General features: G+C 52.9%; 2 protein-coding genes across 5 annotated transcripts in view; both read left to right on the top strand.

Annotated features, from left to right (window-relative positions):
- Nucleotides 1–15,786, top strand: part of LOC138793357 (olfactory receptor 52N2-like) — an 18,367-nt gene extending 2,581 nt beyond the window's left edge. The window contains exon 3 of the mRNA XM_069971896.1: nt 14,833–15,786. Coding sequence (XP_069827997.1) covers nt 14,848–15,786 — 939 coding nt within the window. The 5' untranslated portion in view covers nt 14,833–14,847. The remainder of the gene's footprint in view (nt 1–14,832) is intronic.
- Nucleotides 1–22,379, top strand: part of LOC138793356 (olfactory receptor 52K1-like) — a 91,506-nt gene that overhangs the window by 41,913 nt on the left and 27,214 nt on the right. For 3 of the 4 annotated variants that reach the window (XR_011363244.1, XM_069971893.1, XM_069971894.1), the window contains exon 1: nt 20,961–21,298. The exons of the other annotated variant lie outside the window; for it this stretch is intronic. The gene's annotated coding sequence lies outside the window, so the exon portion shown is untranslated. Of the gene's footprint in view, nt 1–20,960; nt 21,299–22,379 lie in introns of those variants that run through there. 4 annotated transcript variants of the gene reach the window in all.

Raw genomic sequence — 22,379 nt, forward strand, 5'->3', positions numbered from 1 at the left:
ATGTGACACTGCTTTATGTATTACTCTGTATCAGTGTTAGGCTGGGTTTACACTACGTTTTTTTCATCCGTTTTTTTGGGGGGGCGGGGGGGGGGACGGAAGAAAAACGGATGCATTTGTGTGCTTCCATTCTGATCCATTTTTCCATTGATTTCCATTCTAACAAAAAAAAGCACAGATCCATTTATTTTAACGTACACAAAAACGTAGTCGTCCTCATTTTTGTGTCCATTAAAGAACATGCACCTGTTTTTCTGCATCTGTTTTTCATCCTTTTTTTGCAAAAAAACGGATGAAAAAAACGGATTGCAAAAACGTAGTGTGAACCCAGCCTAACTGGCCGGCAGAGAATGGGTTACAAGCCTTACACTACACACTACACTTAGGGCACTATTACACACAGAGATTTTTTTATGATCAACAGTTAATGATAAACAATCGCAAATGACCGCTATGCCGATAGTCCTGAAATCGTTCACCCAATTACACGGAATGATTGTTATTTATGATCGTTCTTGCGTTCGTCTTGTCATCGATATTGCGTTAGTCGCGGGCGGAGTATGCAGACCAAGGACTGAGGAAGATCATCTCTCCCCACACACCACCACCCTCTCCCCACACACCACCATCTTCCCACACACCAGCATCATCTCTATACACACCACCACCATCTCCACACACCACCATCTCTCCCCACACACCACCACCATCTCCCCACACACCACCATCTCCCCAGACACCACCACCATCTCTCCCCACACACCACCACCATCTCCCCACACACCACCATCATCTCCCCACACACCACCACCCTCTCCCCACACACACCACCATCTCTCCCCACACACCACCACCATCTCTCCCCACACACCACCACCATCTCCCCACACACCACCATCATCTCCCCACACACCACCACCCTCTCCCCACACACACCACCATCTCTCCATACACCACCATCATCTCCCCACACACCACCACCATCTCTCCCCACACACCACCACCCTCTCCCCACACACACCACCATCTCTCCACACACCACCACCATCTCTCCCCACATACCACCATCTCCCCACACACCACCACCCTCTACCCACACACCACCATCTCTCCACACACCACCACCATCTCCCCACACACCACCACCATCTCCCCACACACCACCACCATCTCTCCTCACACCACCACCATCTCTCCCCACACACCATCATCTCCCACACACCACCACCATCTCTCCCCACACACCACCACCCTCTACCCACACACCACCATCTCTCCACACACCACCACCATCTCCCCACACACCACCACCATCTCCCCACACACCATCATCATCTCTCCTCACACCACCACCATCTCTCCACACACCACCATCTCTCCACACACCACCACCATCTCTCCACACACCACCACCATCTCCCCACACACCACCATCTCTCCTCACACCACCACCATCTCTCTCCACACACCACCATCTCTCCACACACCACCACCATCTCCCCACACACCACCATCATCTCCCCACACACCACCACCATCTCTCCCCACACACCACCATCTCCCCACACACACCACCATCTCCCCACACACCACCACCCTCTACCCACACACCACCATCTCTCCACACACCACCACCATCTCCTCACACACCACCACCATCTCTCCCCACACACCACCACCATCTCTCCCCACACACCACCACCATCTCCCCACACACCACCACCATCTCTCCACACACCACCATCTCCCCACACACCACCACCATCTCTCCCCACACACCACCACCATCTCTCCCCACACACCACCACCATCTCTCCCCACACACCACCACCATCTCTCCCCACACACCACCACCATCTCCCCACACACCACCACCATCACTCCTCACACACCACCATCTTCCCACACACCACCACCATCTCCCCACACACCACCACCATCTCCCCACACACCACCACCATCTCCCCACACACCACCACCATCTCCCCACACACCACCATCATCTCTCCCCACACACCACCACCATCTCTCCCCACACACCACCACCATCTCTCCACACACCACCACCACCATCTCTCCACACACCACCACCATCTCTCCCCACACACCACCATCATCTCTCCCCACACAACATCATCTCCCCACACACCATCATCTCCCCACACACCACCACCATCTCTCCCCACACCACCACCATCTCCTCACACACCACCACCATCTCTCCACACACCACCACCATCTCTCCCCACACACCACCACCATCTCTCCTCACACCACCATCTCTCCTCACACCACCACCATCTCCCCACACACCACCACCATCTCCCCACACACCACCATCTCTCCCCACACACCACCACCATCTCCCCACACACCACCATCTCCCCACACACCACCACCATCTCTCCCCACACACCACCATCTCTCCCCACACACCACCACCATCTCCCCACACACCATCACCATCTCTCCCCACACACCACCACCATCTCTCCACACACCACCATCTCTCCTCACAAACCACCACCATCTCTCCCCACACACCACCACCATCTCCCCACACACCACCATCTCTCCCCACACACCACCATCTCTCCCCACACACCACCACCATCTCCCCCACACACCACCACCATCTCCACACACCACCACCATCTCCTCACACACCACCACCATCTCTCCCCACCACCATCTCCTCACACACCACCACCATCTCTCCCCACACACCACCATCTCTCCCCACACACCACCATCTCTCCACACACCACCATCTCTCCCCACACACCACCATCTCCCCACACACCACCACCATCTCCCCACACACCACCACCATCTCCCCACACACCACCATCATCTCTCCCCACACACCACCATCATCTCTCCCCACACACCACCACCATCTCTCCCCACACAACATCATCTCCCCACACACCATCATCTCCCCACACACCACCACCATCTCTCCCCACACCACCACCATCTCCTCACACACCACCACCATCTCCCCACACACCACCACCATCTCCCCACACACACCACCATCACTCCTCACACACCACCATCACTCCTCACACACCACCACCATCTCCCCACACACCACCACCATCTCCCCACACACCACCACCATCTCCCCACACACCACCACCATCTCCCCACACACCACCATCATCTCTCCCCACACACCACCATCATCTCTCCCCACACACCACCACCATCTCTCCCCACACAACATCATCTCCCCACACACCATCATCTCCCCACACACCACCACCATCTCTCCCCACACCACCACCATCTCCTCACACACCACCACCATCTCTCCCCACACACCACCACCATCTCTCCTCACACCACCATCTCTCCTCACACCACCACCATCTCCCCACACACCACCATCTCCCCACACACCACCACCATCTCCCCACACACCACCACCATCTCTCCCCACACACCACCACCATCTCCCCACACACCACCATCTCTCCCCACACACCACCACCATCTCCCCACACACCACCATCTCCCCACACACCACCACCATCTCTCCCCACACACCACCATCTCTCCCCACACACCACCACCATCTCCCCACACACCATCACCATCTCTCCCCACACACCACCACCATCTCTCCACACACCACCATCTCTCCTCACAAACCACCACCATCTCTCCCCACACACCACCACCATCTCCCCACACACCACCATCTCTCCCCACACACCACCACCATCTCCCCACACACCACCACCATCTCCACACACCACCACCATCTCCTCACACACCACCACCATCTCTCCCCACCACCATCTCCTCACACACCACCACCATCTCTCCCCACACACCACCATCTCTCCCCACACACCACCATCTCTCCACACACCACCATCTCTCCCCACACACCACCATCTCCCCACACACCACCACCATCTCCCCACACACCACCATCATCTCTCCCCACACACCACCATCATCTCTCCCCACACACCACCACCATCTCTCCCCCACACAACATCATCTCCCCACACACCATCATCTCCCCACACACCACCACCATCTCTCCCCACACCACCACCATCTCCTCACACACCACCACCATCTCCCCACACACCACCACCATCTCTCCACACGCCACCACCATCTCTCCCAAAACACCACCACCATCTCTCCTCACACCACCATCTCTCCTCACACCACCACCATCTCCCCACACACCACCACCATCTCCCCACACACCACCACCATCTCTCCCCACACACCACCACCATCTCCCCACACACCACCACCATCTCTCCCCACACACCACCACCATCTCCCCACACACCACCATCTCTCCCCACACACCACCACCATCTCCCCACACACCACCATCTCCCCACACACCACCACCATCTCTCCACACACCACCATCTCTCCCCACACACCACCACCATCTCCCCACACACCACCATCTCCCCACACACCACCACCATCTCTCCACACACCACCACCATCTCTCCACACACCACCATCTCCCCACACACCACCACCATCTCCCCACACACCACCACCATCTCCCCACACACCACCACCATCTCTCCACACACCACCACCATCTCTCCACACACCACCACCATCTCCACACACCACCACCATCTCCTCACACACCACCACCATCTCTCCCCACCACCATCTCCTCACACACCACCACCATCTCTCCCCACACACCACCATCTCTCCCCACACACCACCATCTCTCCACACACCACCATCTCCCCACACACCACCATCTCCCCACACACCACCATCTCTCCCCACACACACACCACCATCTCTCCCCACACACCACCACCATCTCTCCTCACACACCACCATCTCTCCCCACACACCACCACCATCTCTCCTCACACACCACCACCATCTCCCCACACACCACCACCATCTCTCTCCACACACACCACCACCATCTCTCCACACACACCACCACCATCTCCCCACACACCACCACCATCTCCTCACACACCACCACCATCGCTCCCCACACACCACCACCATCTCCCCACACACCACCACCATCTCTCCCCACACACCACCACCATCTCCCCACACACCACCACCATCTCTCCCCACACACCACCATCTCTCCACACACCACCATCATCTCTCCACACACCACCACCATCTCTCCACACACCACCATCTCCCCACACACCACCACCATCTCTCCCCACACACCACCTCCATCTATCTCCACACACCACCATCTCCCCACACACCACCACCATCTCCCCACACACCACCACCATCTCTCCCCACACACCACCATCTCTCCCCACACACCACCACCATCTCCCCACACACCACCATCATCTCTCCCCACACACCACCATCATCTCTCCCCACACACCACCACCATCTCTCCCCACACAACATCATCTCCCCACACACCATCATCTCCCCACACACCACCACCATCTCTCCCCACACCACCACCATCTCCTCACACACCACCACCATCTCTCCACACACCACCACCATCTCTCCCCACACACCACCACCATCTCTCCTCACACCACCATCTCTCCTCACACCACCACCATCTCCCCACACACCACCACCATCTCCCCACACACCACCATCTCTCCCCACACACCACCACCATCTCCCCACACACCACCATCTCCCCACACACCACCACCATCTCTCCCCACACACCACCATCTCTCCCCACACACCACCACCATCTCCCCACACACCATCACCATCTCTCCCCACACACCACCACCATCTCTCCACACACCACCATCTCTCCTCACAAACCACCACCATCTCTCCCCACACACCACCACCATCTCCCCACACACCACCATCTCTCCCCACACACCACCATCTCTCCCCACACACCACCACCATCTCCCCACACACCACCACCATCTCCACACACCACCACCATCTCCTCACACACCACCACCATCTCTCCCCACCACCATCTCCTCACACACCACCACCATCTCTCCCCACACACCACCATCTCTCCCCACACACCACCATCTCTCCACACACCACCATCTCTCCCCACACACCACCATCTCCCCACACACCACCACCATCTCCCCACACACCACCACCATCTCCCCACACACCACCATCATCTCTCCCCACACACCACCATCATCTCTCCCCACACACCACCACCATCTCTCCCCACACAACATCATCTCCCCACACACCATCATCTCCCCACACACCACCACCATCTCTCCCCACACCACCACCATCTCCTCACACACCACCACCATCTCCCCACACACCACCACCATCTCCCCACACACACCACCATCACTCCTCACACACCACCATCACTCCTCACACACCACCACCATCTCCCCACACACCACCACCATCTCCCCACACACCACCACCATCTCCCCACACACCACCACCATCTCCCCACTCACCACCATCATCTCTCCCCACACACCACCATCATCTCTCCCCACACACCACCACCATCTCTCCCCACACAACATCATCTCCCCACACACCATCATCTCCCCACACACCACCACCATCTCTCCCCACACCACCACCATCTCCTCACACACCACCACCATCTCTCCCCACACACCACCACCATCTCTCCCCACACCACCATCTCTCCTCACACCACCACCATCTCCCCACACACCACCATCTCCCCACACACCACCACCATCTCCCCACACACCACCACCATCTCTCCCCACACACCACCACCATCTCCCCACACACCACCATCTCTCCCCACACACCACCACCATCTCCCCACACACCACCATCTCCCCACACACCACCACCATCTCTCCCCACACACCACCATCTCTCCCCACACACCACCACCATCTCCCCACACACCACCACCATCTCTCCCCACACACCACCACCATCTCTCCACACACCACCATCTCTCCTCACAAACCACCACCATCTCTCCCCACACACCACCACCATCTCCCCACACACCACCATCTCTCCCCACACACCACCACCATCTCCCCACACACCACCACCATCTCCACACACCACCACCATCTCCTCACACACCACCACCATCTCTCCCCACCACCATCTCCTCACACACCACCACCATCTCTCCCCACACACCACCATCTCTCCCCACACACCACCATCTCTCCACACACCACCATCTCTCCCCACACACCACCATCTCCCCACACACCACCACCATCTCCCCACACACCACCATCATCTCTCCCCACACACCACCATCATCTCTCCCCACACACCACCACCATCTCTCCCCACACAACATCATCTCCCCACACACCATCATCTCCCCACACACCACCACCATCTCTCCCCACACCACCACCATCTCCTCACACACCACCACCATCTCCCCACACACCACCACCATCTCTCCACACGCCACCACCATCTCTCCCAAAACACCACCACCATCTCTCCTCACACCACCATCTCTCCTCACACCACCACCATCTCCCCACACACCACCACCATCTCCCCACACACCACCATCTCTCCCCACACACCACCACCATCTCCCCACACACCACCACCATCTCTCCCCACACACCACCACCATCTCCCCACACACCACCATCTCTCCCCACACACCACCACCATCTCCCCACACACCACCATCTCCCCACACACCACCACCATCTCTCCACACACCACCATCTCTCCCCACACACCACCATCTCTCCCCACACACCACCACCATCTCCCCACACACCACCATCTCCCCACACACCACCACCATCTCTCCACACACCACCACCATCTCTCCACACACCACCATCTCCCCACACACCACCACCATCTCCCCACACACCACCACCATCTCCCCACACACCACCACCATCTCTCCACACACCACCACCATCTCTCCACACACCACCACCATCTCCACACACCACCACCATCTCCTCACACACCACCACCATCTCTCCCCACCACCATCTCCCCACACACCACCACCATCTCTCCCCACACACCACCATCTCTCCACACACCACCATCTCCCCACACACCACCATCTCTCCCCACACACCACCACCATCTCTCCTCAGACACCACCACCATCTCCCCACACACCACCACCATCTCTCTCCACACACACCACCACCATCTCTCCACACACACCACCACCATCTCCCCACACACCACCACCATCTCCTCACACACCACCACCATCGCTCCCCACACACCACCACCATCTCCCCACACACCACCACCATCTCTCCCCACACACCACCATCTCTCCACACACCACCATCATCTCTCCACACACCACCACCATCTCTCCACACACCACCATCTCCCCACACACCACCACCATCTCTCCCCACACACCACCTCCATCTCTCTCCACACACCACCATCTCCCCACACACCACCACCATCTCCCCACACACCACCACCATCTCTCCCCACACACCACCATCTCTCCCCACACACCACCACCATCTCTCCACAAGCACAGTAACCCATTCAAGGCTGTCAGTCTTATTAACTGTATGTAACTGGACTGTACAAGTGCTGCAAGTTTACCAGTACAGTAGTTATAGTTCCCCCGCCACCCTCCTTGTCTCCCTGTTGTCTGGCTCACCTGCACCACATCAACACCAGGGGCCATATCACCGGACAGCAGTATTAGGGTTTGGCCCCGGGGGCATTACAGCTCCGCACCACCGACCACCTTACACACTGACGCAGGCCCACCATTAAAACTCTACAGCGCCCCCCAGAAGAGAGAGAGATCACAGGTCACATCACCGTGACAAGTCCATGCCTAAGGCTGTGGTGCACCACAAGACCCAGCCATCCTGCAGGTAACAACACCACTATCGCACTGTCACTCTCAGTGCATCCCCTCACTCCAGAGCTCCACGCTACACACAGGAGAGGCCCAGAAATCTACACCTTATACTACTACAACTACTACTACCACCATCATCCTCTTTACTACCCCTCACTCCAGAGCTCCACGCTACACTCAGGAGAGGCCCAGACACCTACACCTTATACTACTACAACTACCACCATCATCCTCTCCATACCTCCCAACTGTCCTGGATTCCGCGGGACAGTCCCGTTTCGGGGTTCTGTCCCGCTGTCCCGAAACGGCCCCCAGTGTCCCGCATTATATGTGGCCCCACCAAAAAAACAATAAACCAGTAACTCACCTGTCCGCCGGTCCCAGCAGCTCCTCTCCTGGCAGAGCGCGCACTCCCGTCATCCTCCGGGGCGGGCAGCGGGGTACAGAGACACTGACTGTGCCGGAAGTGATTCATGATAGAGGCTGCAGGTCACTTCCGGCCCAGTCAGTGTCTCTGTACCCCGCTGCCCACCCCGGAGGATGACAGGAGTGCGCACTCTGCCGGGAGAGGAGCTGCTGGGGCCGGCGGACAGGTGAGTTACTGGTTTATTGTTTTTTTTCGGTGGGGCCACACTAATGGGAGGATTGGCTACTATATGGGGGGATTGGATAATATGTGGGGCACTATATGGGGGATTGGCTACTATCTGGGGCACTATATGGGAAATTGGATAATATGGGGGGCATTGGCTACTATATGGGGGCATTGGCTACTATGTGGGGCACTATATGGGGGCATTGGATAATATGGGGGGCACTATATGGGGATTGGCTACTATGTGGGGCACTATATGGGGGCATTGGCTACTATGTGGGGCGCTATATGGGGGATTGGATAATATGGGGGGCATTGGCTACTATATGGGGGCATTGGCTACTATGTGGGGCACTATATGGGGGCATTGGCTACTATGTGGGGCACTATATGGGGATTGGCTACTATGTGGGGCACTATATGGGGGGATTGGATACTATGTGGGGCACTATATGGAGGCATTGGCTATTATATGGGGGATTGGCTACTATGTGGGCACTATATGGGGGATTGGATAATATGTGGGGCACTATATGGGGGCATTGGCTACTATGTGGGCACTATATGGGGCATTGGCTACTATGTGGGGCACTCTATGGGGGATTGGCTACTATGTGGGGCACTATATAGGGATTGGCTACTATGTGGGGCACTAAATGGGGGGGATTGGCTACTATGTGGGGCATATATGGGGCATTGGCTACTATGTGGGCACTATATGGGGGCATTGGCTACTATGTGGGGCAATATATGGGGATTGGCTACTATGTGGGGCACTATATGGGGGCATTGGCTCCTATGTGGGGCACTATATGGGGGCATAGGCTACTATGTGGGGCACTATATGGGGGCATTGGCTACTATGTGTGGCACTATATGGGGATTGGCTACTATGTGGGGCACTATATGGGGGCATTGGCTACTATGTGGGGCACTATATGGGGATTGGCTACTATATGGGGGAATTGGATACTATGTGGGGCACTATATGGGGGATTGGATACTATGTGGGGCACTATATGGGGGCATTGGCTACTATATGGGGAGATTGGCTACTATGTGGGCACTATATGGGGGATTGGATAATATGTGGGGCACTATATGGGAGCATTGGCTACTATGTGGGCACTATATGGGGGATTGGCTACTATGTGGGGCACTATATGGGGGATTGGATAATATGTGGGGCACTATATGGGGGCATTGGCTACTATGTGGGCACTATATGGGGGCATTGGCTATTGTGTGGGGCACTATTGGGGGGATTGGCTACTATGTGGGGCACTATATGGGGGATTGGATACTATGTGGGGCATATATGGGGGCATTGGCTACTATGTGGGGCACTATATGGGGGCTTGGCTACTATGTGGGGCATATATGGGGGCATTGGCTACTATGTGGGCACTATATGGGGCATTGGCTACTATGTGGGGCACTCTATGGGGGATTGGCTACTATGTGGGGCACTAAATGGGGGCATTGACTACTATTTGGGGCATATATGGGGGCATTGGCTACTATGTGGGGTACTATATGGGGATTGGATACTATGAGGGGGACTATATGGGGATTGGCTACTATGTGGGGCACTAAATGGGGATTGGCTACTATGTGGGGCACTAAATGGGGGGATTGGCTACCATGTGGGGCATATATGGGGCATTGGCTACTATGTGGGCACTATATGGGGGCATTGGCTACTATGTGGGGCACTATATGGGGATTGGCTACTATGTGGGGTACTATATGGGGATTGGCTCCTATGTGGGGCACTATATGGGGGCATAGGCTACTATGTGGGGCACTATATGGGGGCATTGGCTACTATGTGGGGCACTATATGGGGCATTAGATACTATGTGGGGCACTATTGGGAGGATTGGATACTATGTGGGGCACTATATGGGGGATTGGATACTATATAGGGCATTTTTGGGGGGATTGGATACTGTATAGGGCACTATTCAGTCAGCAGCATGTGGTGACTGTAGGGGAGTGGCTATGGAGGGTTGCTATGGGGGCGTGACTATGGAGGGTTGCTATGGGGGCATGGCTATGGAAGGTCGCTATGGGGGCGTGGCTATGGAGGGTTGCTATGGGGTGTGGCTATGGGGGCGGCTATGGGGACGTGTCTATGGGGACCGCGGCGCACATGTCTCTCTTTGCTCTTTGCGAAAGTTGGGAGGTATGATCCTCTCTACTACCCCTCACTCCAGAGCTCAGCGCTACACTCAGGAGAGGCCCAGACACCTACAAGCTAAGGACCACAACCACCATCCTCCTCTCCTCCCCCTCCACACCCCGGCACGCTGCATGAACTACTGAACTCTCTCTTCTCCCAAATCTCTGTTTTAGAGAACCTGCACAAGAAAACGAGAGCAGCTGGGACTCTAGAGGACCCCACTAAGTTACGCAGACAGCTGAAAGATCTGTTAAATGCACAAACAGCCGGAGCCTTCCAGGGATCCAGTCGCAGTTTCTATGTTCATGGAGATAGGTGTGCTAAGGTGACCTCTTCCTTAGTGAGGGACGTTATATCCCATATAGCCGCTATCCGCTCTTCCACTGCCTCCTTACTGAGTATCACTGAAGACAGCCTAAGAATTTTTCAAGTTTTACCATTCCCTTTATAACCTCCGGCCTTCTCCCGCGTCAGTAGACCGTGCGGCCCACTGATCTTTAATAAACTCTTCTCTAGCTTCCCTTGCTCCTCTCTCTCACCAACACAGCGAGCCGCTCTTTTGGCCCCCATTTCTGTAGAGCAAGTTGAGAAAGTTCTGAGCTTGTTCCCGTCCGGGACGCCCCTGGATTTCCTATACTGTATTATAAGAAGTCTGGTAGCCTCCTAGTCCCCCGTTTTACCTCCTTGTGTAATTCCTTGCTTTCTGGTTCCCCTCTCCCTGGTCAGGCCCTGGAAGCCCACATCACTATTATCCCAAAAGAAGGTAAGAAGCCCGAACTGTGTGGCAGCTATCGCCCTATTTCCTTTCTAAACCTGGACGTGAAGTGATGGGCCAAAGTTTTGGCTTCCAGACTGACCACCTTTCTCCCAGACCTGATGGGTCCTGAACAAGCTGGGTTTGTCCCATGGCCAGTAGGGTGATAGCTGCCACACACTTCCCTAAACTCTCCAAACCCCCGAGTCCTTCTCAGCAATCACTCCGATAAGGCTTTTGGTAGAGTGAATTGGCTCTTTATGGAACATTCCCTCTTAAAATTGGGTCTTCCTTCTAAATTTGTTACTGCTATGTTCTCCCTTTACAACGCCCCGTACGCTAAACTGAAAAGGAATGGATCCCTGTCGCCCATGTTCCATATTTCTAATGGGAGACGACTTGACTGCCCCCTCCCCCCCCCTCCGTATTCTTACTAACTATCGAAACACTAAGACAGAAGATTCGCTTTGACCCCACAATTATGGGGTTGCGCCTTGGTTCCTATGTCCACACCTCGGCAGCCTTTGCCGGCGATTTGGTATTGCTCCTGACCAATCGGACTACCGCCTTTCCTGCCGTCTTCGATATCTTCCGTAATTTTGGTTTAATTTTAGATTTGAAAGTAAATTACTTTAAATCCCAAGTGGTAAACGTCTCCACCCCGCTCCTCCCAACTTAAATCAGATTCTCCCTTCCTTTGGCCTGTCTGGGTATTACCCTCCCTTCCAACCCACTCCATATACTGAGGTCTAATTTCCTGCCCCTATTAGCTAAGATTTCTTCCCATTTTGCCGATTTCCGCCTTCCATTAATGTCTTGGGTAGGGAGGAGAAGCTACCTCAAACCCTAAATTCTTCCACAATTTTTGTATCTATTCCAATGCATTCCTGTACGTAATCCAAAGTATTATTTTAAGGCCGCTCAGAGAGTCTCCACTCGGTTCCTGTGGCGCCAGAGCGGAGCGCGGCCACATATTATGCAGCATCCCACCTTTCTAGGACCCCACATATAGACATGGAACTATCTTTACTTCAGTCCTCTCGTGAAGTGATGCTCTGTTCCCCGTCTTTACTATCGTCTTCTTTATCGGCTGAATGCCCTCTCCTGTTTAACACCCTCTCGATCCTACGAGATATCTCTGGCAGGGCCCCGGCGTCCTCCTTTCCCATCTCCTATTCTTCACCATCACCTTCTCCCGGCTCTCATACACAATTCCGCTTTCCTGCCCCCTCTGCTGTGGACAAGACTTTACCGCCTTACAGACCGCATCCCTTCTGCCACCACAACCCTACCGTCTGTCGCTGATGTGACCTCCACCCACACCCTGAGAGCTAACAACTGTCTCGACACCCTGGTCCTGTTCCCCTCCTCTCCTAAGAGATCTATAGCTAAGATTTATGCTAATCTATTAAGGCAGCCCTCCGACTATAAACCCTCATCCAAACCTCCTTCACTCTTGATGATAGGACATCCATGATGGTCCACTCCCATGGATTCTCCATTTGTCTTAGATTCCAGGACTCCTCTAGACGGTATAGAACACCTGCCTTCTTATTTGACCATGGCATTGCCCCTGATGATAGGTGTGGCAAGGAAAGAGGCACCCAGTCACACATATGGTGGCATTGGAGGTCACAGGCCCCTACTGGGATCGTATCATTGCTTTCATCTCTTCCGGCTCCTACCCCAGACATTACACCTGCATTGGTTCTTCTGTGGACGCCCTCTCCGTCTTACACTCCCTCTAAGTCCTCTCTCCTTGTCCATCTGCTTGCTGCGGCCAAGATACTTATTCCGCTTTACTGGAGGTCTACTGACCCTCCTCCGATAGCTAGATAGATTGAGCAAGTGGAGTATATCCGCCACCTAGAAGAAATTCATAGCTGGCAGAATCTCATGAGAAGCCTGTTACTCTTTGGACCAGACTCCTAGAAGAACAGTACTCTCCTACTACTGTCCTTGATCCACCCTGCCCAAGTTACCCTTCTCCTCTGGCTACCCCCCTAACCTTCCCATTTCCCTGCCCTACCTACCCTCTCCATATCTGACACCTCATTCCCTCCCAGCTTCTGTTCTGTTGGTTTGCCATGAGGTTCATTCCGCGCCTGTATCCATTCACACGACCTCTGGACTGCTGAGCCGTTTTTCGTATGAAACTTATGTCTTTTGCTTTTTTACACTTTTCACAAGATTTTTTTTTTATATAAATCCCTGGCACTTTCTGGCACCAGTTGATTTGAAAGAGAAAGATTTTTTGGTGAACAAACCCTTTAACCTTTGCACAACCACGACCCTTGGGTATATGTTACAGGTACACAGGTACCCGACTTGAAACACATAATAAAGCGTAATATTAACCCTACAGCATGTGTGTAACTGGATTGGACCATTGCGCATGTACAGGAGGAGAACCGTATGGTCCTGAGGTATCCGGGCCCTGGTGTCCCCGCTATTCACGAAGTTTCTTCCTGCAGGTCTGACACAACTCAATGGATTTGGTCCCTGAGAACCAGACCTCCCCCTCCTCACACACAGAGTTTGTTCTTCGCGGGTTCCCAGGAGTCTCGTCATCCCGGGAGCTTCTCGCCATCCCGTTCTTCATTGTCTATGTGCTGATCTTGGCCGGGAACCTGATCATCATATCCAGGATCTGGGTGGAGAAGAGCCTGCAGTCCCCCATGTATCACCTCATCGCTCTCCTCTTTGCCGTGAACATCTCCTGCACCGCCGCCATCGTCCCCAGCACTCTAATGGCGCTCCTCTGTGGACTGGACGGCATCTCTCTGGGCGGCTGCCTCTTCCAGATGTCCTTCATGTACGTCATGGTCATGCTGGAGTCCGATGTTCTGCTGATGATGGCGCTGGACCGCTATGTTGCGATCTGTAAGCCTCTGCGTTACCACGACATCATGACCGGCCACCTGCTGCTCCGGCTTTTCCTCCTGGGCTTCGTTGAGTGCAGCCTCCTGGTGTCTCCTATAGTGGTTGTGGCCTCCATGTTGGACTTCTGCTCCTCCAACCACATCCTGGACTTTGTGTGTGAAAATCCGGTCCTCCTGAACCTGAGCTGTGGGAATGTAAACCACATCCAACTGGTGGGTCTGATGGTGCGGATCCTGGTGACCGCCATGGACATCTCTCTGCTCCTGGTCTCGTACTCCAGGATCCTGTACACGGCCCTGCACCTGGTGACCGGGAGGGCTCGCCACAAGACCCTGCACACCTGCGGCACTCACCTGTGCGTCGTGGTGCTGAACTACTCCTGCGGGTTACTGTCCTCCATCGCCTACAGGATGAACATCTCCATCGACCTGCAGAACCTCACCAGTGCCATCTACTACCTCTTCCCGGCCAGCATCCACCCTCTTATATACGGCTACAGGGTGAAGGAGATCTGGGCCTGCCTGATAAAGTGCTGGAGGAGGTGATGATGGGGCCCGTCCTGTAATAACCGGGGGGGGGGGGCATCCTATTGTATTTATTACTTATCTGTTTGATAAAATTTCTTCTATAAAAGTCCTGAAGCTGTTGTGTTATTCTCCACCCCTGCTCCCACATAGCCAGAGGCCGAGATCAGCACATATCGCATGCTTCCGGCCCTGGGATACAGCTCAGTGATCACAATGATAGGGCACGATTGTGCCGCCACCTCAGGGACCTAAAAAAACTGCCGCCCTGTATACTCCTACTGCATTCACCACCAGAGCTGCACTCACTATTCTGCTGTTACATCATGTCTCATCCTCCAGAGCTGCACTCACTATTCTGCTGTTACATCATGTCTCATCCTCCAGAGCTGCACTCACTATTCTGCTGTTACATCCTGTCTCATCTTCCAGAGCTGCACTCACTATTCTGCTGTTACATCATGTCTCATCCTGCAGAGCTGCACTCACTATTCTGCTGTTACATCCTGTCTCATCCTCCAGAGCTGCACTCACTATTCTGCTGTTACATAGTGTCTCATCCTCCAGAGCTGCACTCACTATTCTGCTGTTACATCATGTCTCATCCTGCAGAGCTGCACTCACTATTCTGCTGTTACATCATGTCTCATCCTGCAGAGCTGCACTCACTATTCTGCTGTTACATCCTGTCTCATCCTCCAGAGCTGCACTCACTATTCTGCTGTTACATCCTGTCTCATCCTGCAGAGCTGCACTCACTATTCTGCTGTTACATCCTGTCTCATCCTCCAGAGCTGCACTCACTATTCTGCTGTTACATCCTGTCTCATCCTCCAAAGCTGCGCTCACTATTCTGCTGTTACATCCTGTCTCATCTTCCAGAGCTGCACTCACTATTCTGCTGTTACATCATGTCTCATCCTGCAGAGCTGCACTCACTATTCTGCTGTTACATCATGTCTCATCCTGCAGAGCTGCACTCACTATTCTGCTGTTACATCCTGTCTCATCCTCCAGAGCTGCACTCACTATTCTGCTGTTACATCATGTCTCATCCTGCAGAGCTGCACTCACTATTCTGCTGTTACATCATGTCTCATCCTGCAGAGCTGCACTCACTATTCTGCTGTTACATCCTGTCTCATCCTCCAGAGCTGCACTCACTATTCTGCTGTTACATCCTGTCTCATCCTGCAGAGCTGCACTCACTATTCTGCTGTTACATCCTGTCTCCTCCTCCAGAGCTGCACTCACTATTCTGCTGTTACATCCTGTCTCATCCTCCAAAGCTGCGCTCACTATTCTGCTGTTACATTGTGTCCTTACTCCAGAGCTGCACTCACTATTCTGTCTTATCCACCATCATAAGTGTCTCACACTTACAGATACCTCTTAATACATATTACCTCCTCTAGGTTTGCACATAATATAACATGTAGGAATAAACTATCCTACTCTCTAAGGGTAAGTGCACACTACGGCGATGGAAAACCCATGGCGCATTCCGTAGCTCTCACCCACTCGTGGTCTGTGGCTGGCGCGCGCGCGTCTCCATCCGTGTCATAGATTCATAGGTTGAATAGAATGAACCTTTTTGATTCTCATCAACCATATCATAATAGGCACCTTTATGACTCGAATAGTGTTAGGTCCCTCTTTGCATCCCCCATATAGCATATGGCCCCTTCTGTGCATCCCCTATATAGTAATAGCACCCATGTGCATCCCCATATAGTAAATGGCCTTCCTTTATGCATCCCCATATAGTAAATGGCCCCAGTCTGTGTAGTCCCTTTTATAGTAGATGCCCCTATTTGCATAGCCCCCCTATACTAGATGAACCCATATGTCCATAACATATAGTAAATGGCCCTCTTCTGTGCATCCCCTATAGTAGATGCCCACTCTGTGTAGTTCCCCTCATAGTTTTCTCCCCCCTCTGCATAGCCCCCCTATACTAGATGACCCCCCCCATGTGCATACCATATAGTAGAGGGCCCCCCTCTGTGAGGTCCCCATCTAGTAGATGCCCCCCTCTGTACATGTCCTATAGTAGAGGGCCGTCCTCTTTGTAGCCCCCTTATGGTTGTTCTCCTGTGTTGAGTCTCCCTTAGGGCCCTATTACACCAACAGATTATCTACACTATTACAGATGGGGGAACAAAATTGGCCCCCTCCTAGCAAAAGTGACCCGCCCCCCCCCCCAACTCAAGAAATACGTTTTCCATACGCTAACACAAAACCAGGACAAGATTGAACAAATTCTCTCTGACTACTACGAAAATCTATACAGAGCTGAACCCTCAAATCAGACAGCCATACATGCTTTCTTTGACTCCCTTCACCTCCCCAATTTATCGGCAGAACACAAAGCATCCCTGGAGCAGACATCTCGGAGCTAGAAGTCACACAAGCTATACACTCGCTCTCCAACAATAAGACTCCGGGCCCCGATGGCTTCTCTGGGGAATACTATAAAATACTCACTGCAGAAATCACTCCTTATCTCACCCGTCTTCCTAACCTCGTCTACAAAGAAGGCGCCCCACTAAACGACTTTGCTCATTCCCGAACAATCTTATTGCTCAAACCCCCCAAGGACCCCGCTTTACCCGAGTCTTATAGACCGATAGCCCTTCTCAACCAAGACTACAAAATATTAACAAAAATCTTAGCCAATTGTCTCCAATCTTTCCTCCGCTCTCTTTCCCATAACCAGCAAGGCTTCCTCTTAAATAGACACTCAGTCAGGAACGTTCGGAGAGCGGTGGCGGTCACTGTTCATGCCGTAAATACTGATAACCGTCCTACCATGCTACTTAGTTTGGACGTAGAGAAGGCCTTTGATAAGGTCGCCTGGCCGTTCCTGTATGCCACCTCTCTGAACGTAACTTTGGACACATCTTTCTCTCTTTCTTACAACACATCAATAGTCAGGCGGCGACTGTCCTCACCATTAACGGAAAAAACACCCCCCTTATAGATTTATTTCGGGGCACGCGCCAAGGTTGCCCCCTCTCCCCCCTCCTTTTTAACATTTCAATTGATCCCCTTCTGCGACATATTGAACACTGCCCAACATATACCAGTGTCAAAATTGGTGATTCCGATCTCAGAGTCATGGCCTTCGCCGATGACCTCTTATTAGCACTGTCCTCTCCAAGACTCTCACTTCCTGCGGTGCTTGAAGATCTTCAGGCTAGGGGGGCTCTTTCAGGCTATACCCTTAACCTGACTAAGTGTGAGGCATTATTACTCAAGGGCCCAAGCCACCCATTATGGTCGACCTCTATTCCTATTTGTTGGAACAAGTCCCAAATAAAATACCTGGGGATCGACATCATCAAATCTAAACTATACTCGGCAAACATTGACAAATATATTAAGGCTCTAGAACACTCCCTCTCGCTTTGGAGACGCTTCCCTTTAACATTCATGGGTCGTGCTAGCCTTCTAAAAATGTTGGAAGTGCCTAAACTTCTATACCTATTACAGTCACTGCCGATCTACCTACGCCCCAAAGACGAGCGAAAGATAAACTGCCTTTATAGATCCTTCATCTGGGGTGACAAACAATCCAAAATCTCTTTTAGCATCCTTCAACAATCCAAACAACATGGTGGCCTCAACTTCCCTGACATACGTTCACTAAACTTGGCAGCGCAATTCCGTATTATACAGGATTTTGTCCAATGCACTGAGGTACACACAGACACAAATTTGGACTATCACATGGCTTCCACCATATCATTGCCCAACCTATTACACACGCCCTATAGCTCTTTACCTCCGTGGGTCAAAGAAAATCCCCCAGACATCAAATATCACTATCCTATCGCTACTTTGCCCCCTCTTTAGACTATCGGAACATGTCCACTGGACTAGTCCGTTGGACCTAGACTGGTATGGGGGTGGATATCCCTGATCTGCTCTCCATTTTAGACTACTCAATAAGAACCCTGCCTTGTGCTCGCTGCATGGAGATGACTTTGCGGGTCTTTCACAGGACTTATATTTCTCCCACAAGGGGTTTTAAAATGGGTATCTTACAATCTGATGCCTGCTTTAAATGTGGAGAATCCGGAGCGGACATAGCTCACAGTCTCTGGTTCTGTCCAGTGATACAATCCTTCTGGAGAGTGGTGGAAAGATTCGCCAAGTCACACCTGGTAACCTTTGTACCCTATGAGGCCTTGTGGGGGATTTTTGGTTGGACAGATCCCGCTACATATAAATGAGACTGGGGAGCCAGAAGACTCCTGCACTTTTTAGCTGCGGCAGCCCGAAAAGCTATCTTACAGGTGTGGAAGTCCCCACTCCCTCCCTCTCGCCGTCTTTTTTTTGGACAAATTATTATTTCTGTTCAGAATGGACTGGATGGAGGCCTCCATCCTCAAAGAACGAAGGGTTGAAAAATTCTTCACTGTCTGGGAAACCTTTGTCCCCACACTACCCCCGCGAATCCAGGACAAAATCAAACACACCTTCCAAGACACTACATGGTATCTCACCAGGCAACTTGCTAATGACCCAACAATCTAAACTACACTGTGAGTTGACATGCCAAAGATTCTAAATCCTTTGGGTATTCTTTGGAGCACGCGGAGACCCACGGGCAACCCCCCCCCCCCCCTCCCCTGTTTTTTCTATGTGTTAGAGCTTTTCTGTTAATGTTAAGTAATGAAGCTTCGTCCAGCCTCCTTGTATTCCTCTGCTGCATCTCTTTCTCTGATGGGGCATTGCTTGATTATCTGTCTTATAACTGTATTTGTTCCGCACTACTTGCACGCCCTACCATTGTATTCTGATGCAGTGACTGCAGACGCTCTCTTCAGATACTTACTGTACTGGTGCGTTCTTATATGTACATATCTGTCTGTGTTGTCGGAACTCAATAAAAACAGTTTTAAGAGATTATATACACTATAAAATGTACACAGGTGGGGGTGATAGCAGTACAGGTGTGATAGTATCAGTACAGGTGTATGGTTACCAGTATATATAATATACACAGGTGGAGGTGATAGCAGTACAGGTGTATGGTTACACTATATAATATACACAGGTGGAGGTGATAGCAGTACAGGTGTATGGTTACACTATATAATATACACAGGTGGAGGTGACTGCAGTACAGGTGTGATAGTATCAGTACAGGTCAGTAGCGAAAATAGGTGGGGGGCAAGGGGGGCCGCCGCCCCCGGGCCCACCAAGGCTGGGGGCCCACTGACAGAAGTGAATTTGCCTCCAGGGCCTGCCCCTCAGTAGCTGCTTAGGGCCACAGCCGCCACCTTTTGTGACTGGGCCCTCAACTTAACGGGAACCTGCCAAGGGATCTGGGATAAGGGTTCCAGATCCCGGGGCCTGAGTGACCTTTAGTTGTGCGTACGCCTTTAAGACGCACGCACAGCTAAAGGGAATGTCACGCTGGAGCAGAGATCGCTTCCTGTGCAGGCAGCCTCTGCAAGTCAGGCTGGCTGCCTACACCGGAAGCTTGAAAAGGAGGCTCGGCTACAGAAGAGCTGGAGAACGGGTGAGTGTGTGCGTGTGTGTAAAGGGAAGGGGAATCTTGCACTGCACAGAGGGGGGCCTTATCCACAGTGCGGGGAGAGTTGCCATCAGTCAGTTTTTACCGGGAAATTAATCTCTCGGGTTGGTCCCGACAGGCTCCGCCCCTTTAAGATAAGCCCCGCCCCCAGCACGACTCGCGGGTCAGATAATGACCCTATTGTTGACAGAATAAACTGCCTGAGTAGGAGAGAGGAGCAGCAGGTGCGATCTGATGTCACTGCCACTTTGAGGTCACCCATTTTCCCAGCATCATGTGTGATGGAGGTTAGCCAGCTTCCCAGCATCATGATTGATGGAGGTTAGCCAGCTTCCCAGCATCATGTATGATGGAGGTTAGTCAGCTTCCTAGCATCATGTATGATGGAGGTTAGCCAGCTTCCCAGCATCATGTATGATGGAGGTTAGCCAGCTTCCCAGCATCATGTGTGATGGAGGTTAGCCAGCTTCCCAGAATCATGTATAATGGAGGTTACACAGCTTCCCAGCATCATGTATGATGGAGGTTAGCCAGCTTCCCAGCATCATGTATGATGGAGGTTAGCCAGCTTCCCAGCATCATGTATAATGGAGGTTAGCCAGCTTCCCAGCATCATGTGTGATGGAGGTTAGCCAGCTTCCCAGCATCATGTATAATGGAGGTTACACAGCTTCCCAGCATCATGTATGATGGAGGTTAGCCAGCTTCCCAGCATCATGTATGATGGAGGTTAGCCAGCTTCCCAGCATCATGTATAATGGAGGTTACACAGCTTCCCAGCATCATGTATGATGGAGGTTAGCCAGCTTCCCAGCATCATGTATGATGGAGGTTAGCCAGCTTCCCAGCATCATGTGTGATGGAGGTTAGCCAGCTTCCCAGCATCATGTGTGATGGAGGTTAGCCAGCTTCCCAGCATCATGTATGATGGAGGTTAGCCAGCTTCCCAGCATCATGTATAATGGAGGTTACACAGCTTCCCAGCATCATGTATGATGGAGGTTAGCCAGCTTCCCAGCATCATGTGTGATGGAGGTTAGCCAGCTTCCCAGCATCATGTGTGATG

This window comes from Dendropsophus ebraccatus, chromosome 5 (genome assembly GCF_027789765.1).
Source record: "Dendropsophus ebraccatus isolate aDenEbr1 chromosome 5, aDenEbr1.pat, whole genome shotgun sequence".
In the NCBI taxonomy this organism is placed as follows: domain Eukaryota; kingdom Metazoa; phylum Chordata; class Amphibia; order Anura; family Hylidae; genus Dendropsophus; species Dendropsophus ebraccatus.